Source organism: Oryzias latipes, chromosome 19 (genome assembly GCF_053564925.1).
Source record: "Oryzias latipes strain Hd-rR chromosome 19, Olatipes_Hd-rR_3.1".
In the NCBI taxonomy this organism is placed as follows: domain Eukaryota; kingdom Metazoa; phylum Chordata; class Actinopteri; order Beloniformes; family Adrianichthyidae; genus Oryzias; species Oryzias latipes.
This window is the reverse complement of record NC_136255.1, coordinates 20,136,010-20,151,331: the sequence shown is the minus strand read 5'-3', so window position 1 is coordinate 20,151,331 and position 15,322 is coordinate 20,136,010. Positions and strand designations below refer to the sequence as shown.

At 40.4% G+C, this 15,322-nt stretch overlaps 2 protein-coding genes across 4 annotated transcripts; both read left to right on the top strand.

The window, feature by feature from the left end:
* Nucleotides 1-1,098: 1,098 nt before the first annotated feature.
* taco1 (translational activator of mitochondrially encoded cytochrome c oxidase I) lies at nt 1,099-4,609 on the top strand. 2 transcript variants are annotated; one of them, XM_004080286.5, is made up of 6 exons: nt 1,099-1,229; nt 1,368-1,641; nt 1,716-1,822; nt 3,056-3,189; nt 3,710-3,872; nt 4,132-4,609. In XM_004080286.5, the coding sequence occupies exons 2-6, from the start codon at nt 1,371-1,373 to the stop codon at nt 4,339-4,341; spliced, it is 885 nt and encodes a 294-aa protein (XP_004080334.1). In that variant the 5' UTR covers nt 1,099-1,229; nt 1,368-1,370; the 3' UTR covers nt 4,342-4,609. The 2 variants fall into 2 exon arrangements, with proteins under 2 accessions (XP_004080334.1, XP_020567748.1); XM_020712089.3 differs by having other exon boundaries at nt 1,169-1,282.
* Nucleotides 4,610-8,476: 3,867 nt separating this feature from the next.
* Nucleotides 8,477-14,915, top strand: kcnh6b (potassium voltage-gated channel, subfamily H (eag-related), member 6b). 2 transcript variants are annotated; one of them, XM_020712306.3, is made up of 12 exons: nt 8,477-8,623; nt 8,831-8,978; nt 9,701-10,126; nt 10,457-10,850; nt 11,378-11,577; nt 11,659-11,911; nt 12,003-12,196; nt 12,277-12,400; nt 12,513-12,767; nt 13,082-13,262; nt 13,397-13,592; nt 13,676-14,915. In XM_020712306.3, the coding sequence occupies exons 2-12, from the start codon at nt 8,847-8,849 to the stop codon at nt 13,964-13,966; spliced, it is 2,646 nt and encodes an 881-aa protein (XP_020567965.1). In that variant the 5' UTR covers nt 8,477-8,623; nt 8,831-8,846; the 3' UTR covers nt 13,967-14,915. The 2 variants fall into 2 exon arrangements, with proteins under 2 accessions (XP_020567965.1, XP_078793550.1); XM_078937424.1 differs by having other exon boundaries at nt 12,292-12,400; nt 13,676-14,091.
* The last annotated feature ends 407 nt before the right edge of the window (nt 14,916-15,322 follow it).

Below are 15,322 nucleotides of genomic sequence, written 5' to 3'. Positions count from 1 at the left end.
CTATAGAAGAAATTCTACCCAGTCTCTAGAGTGCAGTGTTCGCCCAAATTTACCTGATTATTAGAAATTACATAATTTATAAGAATAAATTATGATTAGAGATTATTTCATAAATCATTCTGACATAAAAATGAATAAATGAACATGACAGCAACAATCTGAAAATTCCCATGTAAATCAAATCACATTTATTTCAGAAAAAATCTGAAAATTGAAATACACTGTTATCAATGTTTTGATCTAACATCCAAAGTCCACTACACAAAAACCTGTAAAAGTCAACTGTCATTCTTTCTGGATGGCATGTTATTTCATTTGTTGATCTATAATCTTGGAAGGACAACTCTAAGAAATTAGGCATGGCTCCTTTAAGCCAGACTGGATATGTTTAAAAATGTAATAACAAGTTTGATTTTCATGTGTATTGTTAATTAAATTGATCAGGACGTAATCACTTTGATTTATGGGAGAAAACAACGTCCATACAGGTTTTTTTCTACACAAAATAAAAATTAAAACAACTATATTTGGTGAACACTCTGACGCCTGAATTTATTTCCGTCTGTGACAAAAATTGCTTCTGATTTTGCTTTTATGTAGAAACTATTTTAGAGACGATGTGGTTTGATGCATACTTGCATCAATAGGCGGCATGGGGGTCAAAGACTCAAACATGTAAACAAGGGCTTTTGGATCAATTTCTGTCAATATGTAAACACATCAGAACAGATTATTGCAGTTATCTAATCCTCTAATCAGAAAAACACCATAAACATTTAATACTTTCCAATTATCTGTAACATCACCCAAGATGCTGATCAACTAAATTTAAGACTGAAACCTGGTGGCATATTGATTAACTCTCTGAAAAAAAAGGAAATTAATTATGACAAAGTAAAGTAACTTATTAAACCAGCCATGGGTCCCAGTGCATATGCTAATAAAATAAAATAAAAATTACCCCAATAATGCATAGACTTACGCTTTAACAAACCAATTTTGATACCATATTGTCCACTTGTATTATTGGTGCAAAGTTCGACTTCTAGACAAAGAAGTGGACCAAAAAAGAAGTCTCCCTTCTAAAAGTAGCCTCCGAGGTCATGACTGGAATGTGCTGCTTGAGCAACACCAAGCAGCTTTTATTTTGAAAGCTCAAACTGTGACGTCACCGAAACCAGGAAGTCCCAAGAGCAGCAAGAGCCGAGTGGTCTTGTTTTGCCTAAACTGTGAGTTTAAAAACTTCGATGCTCCTTTTTTTGATGTCATGAAGGCGCTGGCGGTGAGACGTAAATTCACGGCGCAGCTGCTGAGCGCAGCGCGTGCGCCACGTGCGTTTATCAGCTGTTGTGTGTTTGTGGGTGAAGGGCATGGCGGGGCTGCCGCTGCTGAGGGCTCTCCGGGCTCTGCACCCCCGAGCACTGACCACCACCGCGGTCCGGTCACCGCGCTGGGATCCTCCCCTTCCCTCCAGGCCCCCGTGCGCGTCGTCCTGTCCGGTGAGGTTTCTGCGCATGAGCCCCGCGTCGTGTGCAGGTCACAACAAGTGGTCAAAGGTTAAACACATCAAAGGACCCAAAGATGAAGCGAGGGGACGGATGTTCATGAAGTTTGGCATGATGATAAGAATAGCAGTAAAGGGTGAGTGTAGAGTTTGTTGACACATGACGTCATTATTTCACTTGAACTCATGGATTCTGTCCGTCTGTCTGCAGAAGGAGGATCCAACCCAGACCTGAATGTAAACCTTGCACACATCCTGGAGCAGTGCAGGAGCAAGAACATGCCCAAGGCATCCATAGATGCTGCAGTCAAGAGTGCAGTAAGTTAAAGATTTACAACACAGGTGTGTGTGTGTGGGGGGGGGGGGGGGGGGAGGGAGTGTTTGCCCCTATCTGATTCTGTGCTTTTGAGTGCAAACCCAAATTTAAAGACAGAAGTAAGAAAAGTTGTTTTTAAAAGTCGTCCACATGGGAGGGACTTCCTACGTCACAGAGAGGTGGACCTGCTGCAGAACCTCAGTGCGCTTCAGCTTGATAACGTGAACATGGAGAAGGTAGACAGAAGCATTCATATCAGAGGAGCCTGAGGAGGACAGGTTTACTACTTAGTGCACTAGATAGTGCATTTCACCTTTTTGTAAAGCTGTCTGAATGTATCGTTCCCAAATCCAGTGCTGTGAAATTTCCCAGACGTCTCTGCAAAAAACCAGTATGTATCAATGCTCACTAAATCGGCAAATACAGACCACAATGCATTGCGTTTGAATGATTTGTCATGGGGGGAAAAATGTATGTATTTTTATTTTAAATATATAAACCATCGAAGTTTGTATCTTCAGAACACAGTTGATTAAGAAAATATTCTTAGCAGAATGTTCATATTTTTTAGATTTTTACTTTGGGAAATATGTAACATCATATATGTCATTAAAGTTTTTTTTAAATAGTAGCTGGAATGGTGTCTGGAGCCGGTTTAGCTCTTGCTGGTCTGCGGCGCCTTCTGTCCGTGAAACAAGGGTTCGAATCCGGGCTGCTCCCTATTCCCTTCTCTGCTTCTGTGCCGTTCCCAAGCCCGGATAAATTGAGAGGGTTGCGTCAGGAAGGGCATCCGGCGTAAAACATTGCCAAGTTAACCATGCGACTCATCCTCGACTGAGAGGTCGTTTCGCTGTGGCGACCCCTGATGGGAAAAGCCGAAAGAGAAAGAAGAGCTGGTATGGTGTCTGAATTAAAATCCAAGGCCTCAGATGGTCCAGCGGTATTTAGTTTTGTTGTAGTTTGGGTGAAGGGAGGAAAATGGAAAAATGGCTTTTTCACATTAAAAATGGAGACACTTTTCACACTCCTGTATGTTTGTGTGGTAGGTGAGCTTTATGTACGGTTTGGGTGCGACATCAGAATAATACGCCATCATTTTCTTCTTCTGAAGATGTTTCTTTGTGATTGGTGGTGAAACAATTCTTACAATGTACTTAATATAAATCCTGTGATGTTAATTCTCACAACCTTCAATAACTTTAATTTGTTAACGTTTTTTCACTTCCTGTCTACAGGAAAAGGCTAAGCCGGCATTGCAGCACATGCTGGAAGCTCGAGGGCCTGGTGGATGTGTGCTGCTCATCGAGGTGCTCACTGACAACAACTCACGCACTCATCAGGAAATCAAGCGGCTGCTGAACAAGAACGGGTCCGAACTAACTTTTACTCACTCGTTCCAGTCTAGTTTTTATGCTTCCATCTATCTCAGTCCTCTACATCTTTGGTCTTCCTCTTGATGTCTTTCCTGCTAGCTCCAATCCCAGCATCCTTTTACCAGCATCATCACCTCTGCTCCTTGTAACCTCACCGTTGCTGGTGAATTTCTAAGAAACAATTTCATGTTTTTTTTCATTGTAAATCTTTAGCACAAACGGCTGATCAATGAACCAGCATCTGTGATTTTAATGAACCCCTTTCTGGAAGAGTTCATTGGTGTTACAAAATGATGATGGCAACCTCAAACTAGCCAAAAAAAGGGGTTTTAAATTAACCCAAGGGGTCACATGACCTCCTTTTTGGTCCATTTACTTCTTTCATTTTTTTTTAGCAAATAAGCTGTTTAACTGAAATCAACCAAAAGCGGTAGATGGATTTATCGTAAAGGCGGGTTTGTGAGCAGAAATGAAGAAAACGAATGAAAGGACTTGTTTTCCCGCTTGTGTCCTCAGGGGGACGCTGTCCGATGGCTGCCGGCATAACTTCAATCGCAGTGGAGTAGTGGTGCTGCCGGGTCACAACATCTCCTCAGAGAAAGCGCTTGAGCTCGCCATCGAATCGGGAGCGGCAGATGTCCAAGAAACTGAGGACGAGGAGGAGAAGCCACTTCTGAAGGTGACAAAACCTGGTCCGGAGGGTTTTTTCTTAGGGTCTTTTGCTGAATCAAAAAAAAGTTTGATTATACTTTCTATATTTAACAATATATCTGGCATATTTTTGCTAAAGTCCTTTAAATGTTGACATGTTTAAAGGACTAACTTAACCTGACAGAGTTAACTAATCCATTTAAAAAACAACTATTTTCTATTATTCCTGTTAAATCAAGTATAATTTGGTGTCAATGGGAGATTTACCCGTTTTCTTCTTCCATCAGTTTATTTGTGATGTGGCGGATCTGAACAAAGTCCGAGTCGCCCTGGAAAGGCAGGAACTGCCGGTCACATCCTCCGGGTTGGAGTTTGTTCCCCGGAATTACTCGTCTCTGAATGAGGACCAGCTGGAGGCAGCATCAGCTCTGATAGAAGCTCTCAATGACTGTCCAGATGTCGTCCGTGTGTGGGACAACATCCAGGCCGACAGCTGAGCGCTGTTCCCCGGGTTCTCATCAACGCTGGGATTTCCACATGGAAAATTACTGGACTGCAGATGAAACAGTGATACCTTAGATTGATAAAACCGCAGAGAGAAAAAATGCACCGTGCAATGGTTGTAATGCCAAACCTGCACAAAACATGGACGCATTTGCCACTAAGAAGTTATAAGGGAAGTTTATTAGATGAAACAGTTATCTGTATGGAGTCCTAAACTGTTCATAATTAAATAAATAAATATGACCTGATGCAATGACACAATCAACCATTAAATTTCTCATAAATATATAAAAAGATCATGAAATTTTGAAAAAGCTGCTCACTGATTTTAAATATTAATTCAATATATTTCCTTTTGCTTTAAAAACCTGGTCATTATTTTAAAACAGCATTTTAAAATATTCATTTTAATCATGTTAAATATTATTATAATTCGATGTCTTTTAGAACCTTGGATTTCTAAATCAATATTTTCCAAAGTATCTTTGTTTTTATTTCATGTTGCGGTTTTTCAGAATGACTTATTTATTTCATGATTAGCTTTTCCAGCAGAATGAGTCTGTCAGTCAATCAAACCAGACAAAGTGGAGACACTTTTGTGATTGGTTACTCCTTTACTCAGACATAAGCACAACTACATCGATCGAAGACGCTTCAGCAAACGTGACGTCGCAATGCACCCACCTCAACACTAGGGGGAGTATGCACCACAACACATCCACAGTGTTGCCAGAAATGACGGTTTTGGTTCTAAATTTGCAGATAAAAATGGCTTTGGGAGAGTGTGCATAATTCGGGTGATTTTGTGGTCAGTTTGGCAGTTTTCATTTTCTCATGAACATATAGTAGTCGTCTAAGTTAAGCTGGGTGGCTGTTGGAGTTCCACTAAGCTTCTATGAGCTGGAGTTTCATGAACACACCATGCCGCATGTGGGAGGAGCTACCAGCTAATGTTTTTAGCCTGATAGCCACATGAAGCGGTGTCTGTGTTTATCTCACTTACAATGCATGGATGCACAATGCACACGGATACTGTTAAGAGATCAGGTGTATTTATTTTGAATAGTTCTACATGATAACAATGTTTCCATGTTTGAGTTAATGAGATCATCCCAGAGAGTCTCTGCTTCAGCTCCTGCTACGTCTCGATGATGGCCGTCTCAGCGGTTTTTCCATCTCTATCAGAACGTGCAGCGCAAGAGTGTGAGCGCAAGTTAAGGGTGTGTTACTCAGTTTGCCGGAAAAGTAATAATAAAAAAAGGTTTCCTCCAAAAGAATGGTGAATGGCGTATACTTATATAGTGCTTTCTACCTTCTTATGAAGGCCCAAAGGGCTTTACAGTCACAGTGCCATTCACCCATGCACACACACATTCACACACTGATGGCGGCTCCGCTGCCGAACACTGGTGCCAGCCTCCCACCAGAGGCAAGGTGGGGTTCAGTGTCTTGCCCAAGGACACTTCGACACATGGGCGTGCAAGGCGGGAATCGAACCTGGAATCCTATGATCGTGGGTTGACCGCCCTACCACTGCACCACGGCCGCACACAAAGAACAGAGACTGGTTCTTTTATAAACCCTCTCTGAGCAAATGGCGTGAGAACGAGAGTCGGAGTGTTTCAACGGGGGACTTCAAGATGTGGACGACCGGAGCTCCTCTGTGGTTTGGTCAACACAAACCCTCAAACTACAAAGATGGAGTGGTCCATGTTTGCATCTTCTGCAGCAGACAGTTTGTCTCTATTTGATCTTTTAATGTCAGCAAAGCCGTGCAGATATCGCTGAAATATGTCATCTCTCTGTCTGGTACACCACAGAGCAAGTATCTAGGAATATGAGTCGATTTCCAGGGATCAACCAATGTGCGTTTAGATCCCAACCACTTCACTGATTGACAGACAGACTCATCCTGCTGAAAAAAGGTCATCATGAAATAAATAAGTAATTCTGAAAAACAGCAATGTGAAATAAAAACAAAGATACTTTGGAAAATATTGATTTTGAAATCCAAGCTTCTGAAAAAAGACAGATTTATTATAATATTCAACATGATTAAAATGAATATTTTAAGATGCTGTTTTAAAATGATGAACAGGTTTCTAAAGCAAAATGAAATATATTGAATAATATAATGGCTCATTTAAAATCAGTGTGCAGGTTTTTCACAATTTCATGATCTTTTTATATATTTATGAGAGATTAATTGGTTGATTGTGTATTTGCATGAGGTCATATTTATCTAATTAATTATGAACAGTATAGGACTCCATATATCTGCAGATCTGTAAAATGTGTCTTAAAAAGTCTGTTATGATACAAAGTTACTTTCAAGTAAAAAAATAAATAACTAAAAATTATTTTGTTGACTTTTATGTCACTGTATTAAAGCCCCACTCTGATAAAATTTATGTTGTGATTTTGTCATGTTCTTGTGGCATTTTTCTGATGATGGAGAAGAAAATTAAACTCAAAACCGAGTATTTCTTTATTCAAACCATTGTGAATCAGGAGCAGACAAAAACAAGGCAGTTTGAAAAACATCGCATTTGTTAGGTTGAAACAACGGTAGGCTCTGCTTTAACAGAGCCGTAACAGAACAGAACAGTTGCCTGAACAGAGCAACAGGAAGGGAAGGGGGGCGGGGGCGCCCACAGCTTACATTTCTAATGATCTACTGCCGCTCTGCAGAAACTGTCTTATAAAATAACACAGGCTTTTATTTTGGCGCAATCATAGTTAAAAGTCAACAGAGAACGCTTTGAACTCAGAACAAAAGAAAGCTGAAGTGGGACTTTTACAAATGTTTACAATAAAACACTTTAAAAGCTTTAACCAAATAAAATCTGAAAATAACCTTTGTTACTGAAGCTTTGACCTGATAATATTACACAAAACTATTACTCCAAACTTTACCATACATGAAGTCTGTCAGACAGGTAAGAGTGACGCATTTTTGCAAATCTTTATTGTGGCTGCAGTACTGTTTTATGAAGCTATTTGTCATTTTTACTTGTTGCCCTTTAAATAATTTCTGAAGCAAACATCCTAATTGACGAATCTGCAATCAATTAGTAAAAGTATGTAGGGAAAAACAGGATTCTGAGAAACCTTATTACTGTGTAGCTGCAAAAAATATAAAGCTGTGATGTGCATGCAAATAACCAGTTTTTCAATGATAGCATACCAGTTAATGAACTTTTAATTTCCCAGCATCCTAATTTGGTTGAAAAGCATTTCCTACCACTGTGGCACCATCAACTGTGTGAGTTTAACTCTTGTGCTGTCTTAGATGATCCCACCCTTACATTGACGTGTTCCCCCTACCATGACAAAGGTGGATAAAGGTGGAAAGATTTCATGTAATCCATGGACACCAGTGAGGATCACAAATCATTGAAGAAAAAAGGTTCAGCGCACTGTCTAGTGGGTCTAGATGACCCATCTCCCAATGTTAAAGTGCCTAGGATAGCACAAGGGTTAAAGTGACCAAAAGTTGTTTTTTGTTGTTGTTTGGACAACACAATGTTGTGACAGTACACAATGTTCCAAGGATTTATTGAAATTACAAGTAAGTGTCCAAAAATTTCAAAGCTCAAAATCTTTTTGAAAATTTCACATTAAATATTGAAGGAAAACTAATGGTGGGTTGGTGTTATTCCTATGTAAACACACTGCTCCATTCTAAACTTCAGATGGTCCTGAGTAAAAACAGGCTTCGTTTTCAGTTATTTCAAAGTGTTATTCCTCTAATAAAGTATGTTCCTTTTATAAGTATGATATTAAAAAACATAAAGTGGGGTTAGAACAAGCCAAAGCTTTAATTTCCTCACATTTATGGTTTTATCTCTGCATTCAAAAAAACCTACAAACACAATTAATACTTTTAAAATTTAAAATCCCTTAATCAACTTCTTATCTATTATTTTAACTCCTCAATACAACCACCTTAAAGAAGGCAGATATGATGATTTCATCACAGAAAGCCTCAGTTGGACCTTTCTGGTTTGTCTGACATTGATCGCCTCCTCTCAGCTGTAATGCGGCATCGATCAGGTTCTGATGTTGGCGCCCTGCAGGGCAGCTCTCTGCCCCACGCCAGGGTGGAGGGTTACTAGCATCAACACCACTCAGGGACAGGAGGAGAGCTTTGTTTTGGCTACCATAAACTGTGAACAAGTTGTTGTTTTTTTTATTAAAAAGGAACAAATAACTTGAAATGATCTACAGGTGGTGGAGGTAAACAAAGGTCTGACTTTCTGCTTGCAGATTCAGGTATGCTGTTTTTTCACTTCTGAAAAATCCAAGATGATCTATTTTTTTCTCAGCCTAATTTATGTTAGGTGCATTTTAAAATTAAAAATTAGTTTTTTTATGTCAGTGACAGCCTTACTGAAGCTTCATTTTCAGTTTAATTGAGTAGTACATTCAAATTTAATTTAAAAAAAATGTGAAAAGCTGACGATTTTTAACTGTCTGCAGCAACCCGCAGAGCTCCATGTCTGACTCTGACCTTATGAAGTGTGGGGAATCAGCTGAAAGAGGTTCACTTTCAACACCCAGGATGGAGCTGCGCAGCCCCTGCAACACGAAGGAGCGTCCTCAGAACGTCACAGAGAAAGTCACTCAGGTAAAGAGCTGAAAACCCAGCGTTGGTGCCGTTTCTGGGTCCATTTTTCCTGATAAAGTTCTTCATTATTCACGTTTCAAGAGACTGGCAGCTGCTCATGGGAAAAAAAAAAACTGTGTACCATTTGATGGCTGGCTGTTTTTATCAAGAGTTAAAAAAAAAGATCAATACATTGAGTGAAAGTTCAATTCCGGTATGAGGTTGCTGCTGCAACCCCGGGGCTCAGTGCTCTGCATCAGTGCACGCTCTGAAATACATGTTGCTTCAAAATGTGACCTGGCAGTTCCTGTCAAACTGCCCATCTATTTATCCGTCATATGGATCTTTACATCTAATACTGTTGTCAGTGAGGGCGGTCAATGTCCTTATTCAGATTCAGGGCGGTAAACATTCATTTCGAGGCGGTGTGTGACCTCATAGTGGCCATGGCGGGACACGAACTCGGCTGTGGGATGCTTAATGCATTATCACTGGACTCTTTGTCATGCTATGATTTTTGGGAACCCTTTTCTTCTGCTGCGAGTCATTACCGACAGCACGGTCACACACTTGTTTGACCTGCAAGGTTACAAAACCAGAGCAAACCGCTTTCATCAAGAGCATCCTCAAAACAGGATGTCTTCCAGAAAGGTCAGTTTGCTGGAATCAAATTGTATTTTCAGCTAAGTCATAATTAAAACTTGTTTTTTCACTGTTTACAGATGTTTTTTTCTTTTTTTCAGGTGCTTTCTTTGGAGTCGGATGTGCTTCCTGAATACAAACTCCAGGTGCCGGAGACAACCTGGTGGATTTTGCTTCACTACAGCCCCTTCAAGGCCTTTTGGGACTGGATTATTCTCCTCCTGGTCCTCTACACAGCCGTTTTCACTCCTTACTCGGCCGCTTTCCTCCTGGATGAACACGGGGACATCCGCCAAATGAGCTGTGGATACACGTGCAACCCTCTGAATGTGGCGGACCTCTTGGTGGACGTGCTGTTTATTGTGGACATTGTCATTAATTTTCGCACGACGTACGTGGACAACAACGACGAGGTGGTGACGCAGCCGGGCCGGATAGCCAAGCATTACATCAAATGCTGGTTTCCTATCGACCTGTTTGCAGCCGTCCCCTTTGACCTGCTCATTGTCAGGTCTGGCTCTGATGAAGTAAGCATCCTAGTTGTTGTTCATTTCACCCTGTAGCCCCTGCAGAAAAATTACATTTAGAAATTTTTTTTTTTTTTTATTTAGATTATGAAACAATCAAGTATTTACAGTGAAATGTTGATTTTGGAAAAGAAAATATATTTATATGGAATATCATGGACTAATATGAGAATAAGCATTGGCTTCTGCCTATTCCCTTTTACAAACGTGAATTCATATTTATTTTTTAAATTATTATTATTTTATTGGACTATTTTGTATTGTTCTTCTTGTCTTTTCATATGTTCGAAATAAATCTAAATCCAATCTTTTTGTTTCTGGATACCAAAGATGGCAACTCTAACTAGTCTGCTGAAAACAGCTCGGCTGCTCAGATTGGTCCGGGTGGCGAGGAAGTTGGACCGCTACTCTGAGTATGGAGCCGCCGTCCTCTTCTTGCTCATGTGCACCTTTGTGCTCATCGCCCATTGGCTCGCCTGCATCTGGTACGCCATCGGCTTCGTGGAGAGGCCTTACACTGACAATGGCTGGCTGGACAACCTGGCGGAACAACTCGGGAAGGTGTACAATGAAACCGACTCCACCTCTGGTCCGTCAGTCAAAGACAAATATGTCACAGCTCTGTACTTCACTTTGAGCAGTTTGACGAGCGTGGGGTTTGGTAACGTGTCTCCAAACACCAACTCCGAGAAGATATTCTCCATCTGCGTCATGGTCATTGGATGTGAGTTGATCAAAACCCCTAAAAAAGAAGAAAAGTTTAAGAGGAAAAACAGTCAAAATTAAATGTAGTATCTAAGTATAATACAGCTCTTTGAATGTTTTCATTTTTGTATTTCTCCATTTTTACCTTTTTTTAAGCCATTTTTATTCACGTTCTTCCTCTGAGTTAATTTATAACTATATTTTTTAAATGTTTTATCAGTATAAAACATCGACAAAAATGTTGCCCTGATAAAAAAATTAAGTTGCTGCCTAATTTTTGGAGGTAAAACTTAAAACATAGAAATCTGGTTCCGTCTAGAAACAATAGATTTATCAGAAGTGTGTTTATTTTGGTATTTTCATTTCCCCCTCACAACTATCTGGTAACTTCAAATCTATGTTACAGCTTTCTGGTTTTCTTACTGTTGAAACTTCTCTGCAAATTCTAGAAAAAAAGTCGGTTTAGTTGGCAAAAATTTGATCTTGAAGGACAAAAAGACCTTTTCTTTCATTCTTTCCTTTTCCTCTGTCTCTCCTCATGTTCAGCCCTCATGTATGCCAGCATTTTTGGGAATGTGTCCGCCATCATCCAGCGTCTGTACTCCGGCACAACCCGCTACCACACCCAACTGCTCCGGGTCAAGGAGTTCATCCGCTTCCACCAAATTCCGGGCGGCCTGCGCCAACGGCTGGAGGAGTACTTCCAGCATGCCTGGTCGTACACAAACGGCATCGACATGAATGCTGTGAGTTTCAAAACAGCATTTCCTTCTGGAGCAATAAAGTTGAGTCCAAGTCTTTCTAACTCTTCGTAATCATTCATTCAGGTCCTGAAGGGCTTTCCAGAGTCTCTGCAGGCAGAGATCTGTTTGCACCTGAACCGCTCCCTGCTGCAGAACTGCAAGGCTTTCCGTGGAGGAAGTCAGGCGTGTCTGCGGGCTTTAGCTTTCAGGATCAAGACGGTCCACGCCCCTCCACGAGACACCCTGATCCACTGTGGAGATGTCCTGGACTCTCTCTTCTTCATCTCACGGGGTTCCATTCAGGTCATGCGAGATGATGTTGTAGTAGCCATACTAGGTACATAGATTTAATTATTTTGGTTAAAGTGGTTAGACTCTGGAGGACTCAAGAAATTCTTTATCTTTGGAGCATTTCATCTTTTCTGCAGGACAGAACGACATCTTTGGGGAACTGATTTACCTGTACGATGAACCTGGACGTTCCAATGCAGACGTGCACACCATCACGTACTGTGACCTGCACCGTATCCCAAGAGAGGCCCTGCTCGAGGTCCTGGAAATCTATCCGAACTTCGCTGACAAGTTCTGGAAGAATCTGCAGATCACCTTTGACCTGCATGATGTGCGTAGGCGGCTTGTTTAGAGGAAAAATGCATTTGTCCTGTGGTGTTGTCATTGTTTTTGCTGAAATGATTTTGTTAGCATGCTATTTATCAGGCTGATCAAGCACCACAAGTAACAACAACTGATGATTCTGGGGACGACTGCGGGTATCGCCACAAAGACAGACACAGAGTCCACACTCTAGACTGTCGAATAAGACCAGGTGAGAAGATTTATTTTGATTAAAATGGTGTCAAATTGACCCATAATTGTCAGTAATTCAAATACTCTGGCACCCAGAGAGTCCAAAGTGGCCTTTATGTGTCTTTGAACAGAGGGAATCGACCATGAAGACTCGAACCCCCTCCAGTCCTGCCGTCGCACACCCCAGGCCGCCTGGGACGACCTCTGGACCAGCGGATCTTCATGCTCTCGGTCAAGTGAAAACATGGCGGCCCCTGTGGCACACAACGCCAGAATTGAGCGTTACCCCACAGAAGATGCCAAACAGGACTACTCCCCTTCTGCTGTGCAGCTCATACCCCTGAGTGAAGCCTCGTTGGGGAGGGATACGGTCCAGGGTCATCAGGGTACAAAACAAGCTAAAACTTTCATTAATGATAACGTTTCTAGGAGGTTTGCTGCAACATTTTTTAGCATTTTCAAGATCTAAATATTTAAGTCTTTTTTGACTGAAGCCACAAATACAGAATAATATTTCAACTCAAGTTAATAGACGACTGCCTTTCTACAGTCATGCTCCACACTTTGTCCTTTTATAGAAGTAAAATGGTAGAGATTCGTTGTTTTATGCTCAAAAAGTCATTCTTTTCCCTCCTTTTTCCAATTACTGAAGTCTAAGATCAACTTCTGCATCATCTTTAGTGGTTTTTTTAATTCTCAGCCTCATCCTTAAATTTCCCGGGAGTGTATCAGTACTGGCCAGATCAGCCGTCACAACAGTTTTCCCATCCCGCCTGCCGATCTTCTTCCGTCCGGAATTCAAGCCGCCGCCCACTTTCCACAGAAGAAAGGCCCAGTGAACTTCAGTTCCGGCTTGAAGTCTTACATTCCCAACTGAACAGGTATGAATGCAGCGTTTGTATGTTACAGAACATACATTTGTAAACTTTTGTGGAGGAAACAACTTCTTCAAGGGAATTTATCAATAATTTCTTTGTCCTGAATATATTTTAAAAGTTTCTCTCCTGTTCTGCAGGCTGGAGACCCGCATGACAGCAGACATAAATATTATTCTGCAGCTTCTCCAGAGGCAGATTGCTCCTGTACCCCCAGCTTACAGCACTGTATCACCCACCACCCTGCTCCCTGAATCTACATCTCTCTATGAGACAGGCTCTGCAGTGCTGCACAGCATGTACCCCATGACCTCAGTAAAGATGGAGACCGCTCAGGTATGGAATCAGACCAAAGGAAAAAAAACAACAATATTTATTTGAACAAATGTCTATAAAAAAAAAGCCACGTTTTTCTTCAGAAGTTGGACCACACCGATGCTGAATTCTCCAAAAAGTCCCAGGAGTCCCTATCCAGCGGCGTCCACATGGCTGCAGCCTCTGATGACACAATGGCCATGACGGTCACTCCTGAAACTGAGATGCATGCGGGCTTAACCCCTCAGCTGCCTCAACAGTCGGTCAAATCCGCCTTCAGTTCCAGACTGACAGAGAAACCCCGTTTTCCCTCAATGCCAGGGAACCTGGACTTGCCCCCAGAACTGTGTGAGATGCAGAAACACGCTTCAGACCCATCGCTGCTGGTCACCTGAAGCCCAGGGCAACTTACTGGACATCATGTTTGGAAACAAAGTAGTTGCCAGGAACCAATCAGGATCTTTGACTGTTGTTCATGGACTGACACACCTATTGATTCATTTTTATTGGACAATTAAAGAAAAACCCTCCTTACATCTCATTTTATATATTTTAAATTCAGATTAGTTTTGAGTCCTTTTGCATTTGTTCTTCATCAGGTTGATTCGTGGTCGTTTCATTTTTTGGTATCGGACTCTCAGGTAAGAACTTAGAATCCCTCCAGTTATGTTTGGACAGACTTTGTTTTTATTTATGTTCAAAACTGAAAGAGAATTGTGGAAAAAGGTCCAGCCTTAATTCAAATGTATAAATCTTGTTTAATTTCTCCTTTCACCCTTTTTGTGTTTGTAAAAAATACGGGTATTAGAATGTTTTAGGTTGTATTTTTTTTCAGTTGGGGTACTTATTTCTTTGCCTTTAAATTGTTTAAAATAAATGTTCTTTTTGTGTTTGTATTGTTGTGTTATTGTTCTTTCGACCTGTAAATGAATAAATAATATAAATGCAAAAAAAAAAGGTTTTGTAGAAAAAAAACTTGATGGAATAAATTTAGGAAGTGACCTTGAATCAATCTTTGAATGTAAATTTGCCACACCTTACAGGCTATATAAAATTTGAAAGCTGCTTTTTAACATGTTTTATTTAAAAATTGTAAAAGAAAAAAATAAGTCACAGTTCAATGATTTCCCATCTTGTGTTACAAGTTTTATAATCAATGTCTTAGAAGAATTTTAAATAAATTATATGGTTCAAAAGAAAGAAAATTTCTTTTTCTTTCTTTTTTGTTGCTGGAGAAAAAGGGTGAGACTGTTCATTTTTCTATTTCAGGAGGAAGAAAAGCAAATCAAGTGTCAGTTGTATGGAACATTAGAGTATTTCAATAAATGTCTGTCACTAAAAAGTTAAATCTCGTGGAAATGATATTCTTTTTTTATAGTATTAGCATTTGCAACGAGGTGCTCATAAGCAATTTCCCCATTGTTGTCTCAATTAAATCTATCTATACTTTTTAAAAATTCTTGAAAAATGAGTAAACCTTCCCCAATATGTGAATCCATTACTAATTATATTTTCATTGCCCTGCATTTTGCTTTAAGCTCTTTTAAAACTCTTAAATTGTCCAAACAGACAAAAGAAGTGTTGACCGACAAGTCAGAATGGTTGAAAAAATTCTTCCACTTATATATATGCATCATCTCAGGAAATGTGTGCTTTATAAACTAATTAAACTGGTCTGTTTCGTCAAATAAGTCATTAATTTTTTAACTAAAGCCATTTCCCTTGTGATAGCTGTAGTTTCAGTTCCACTC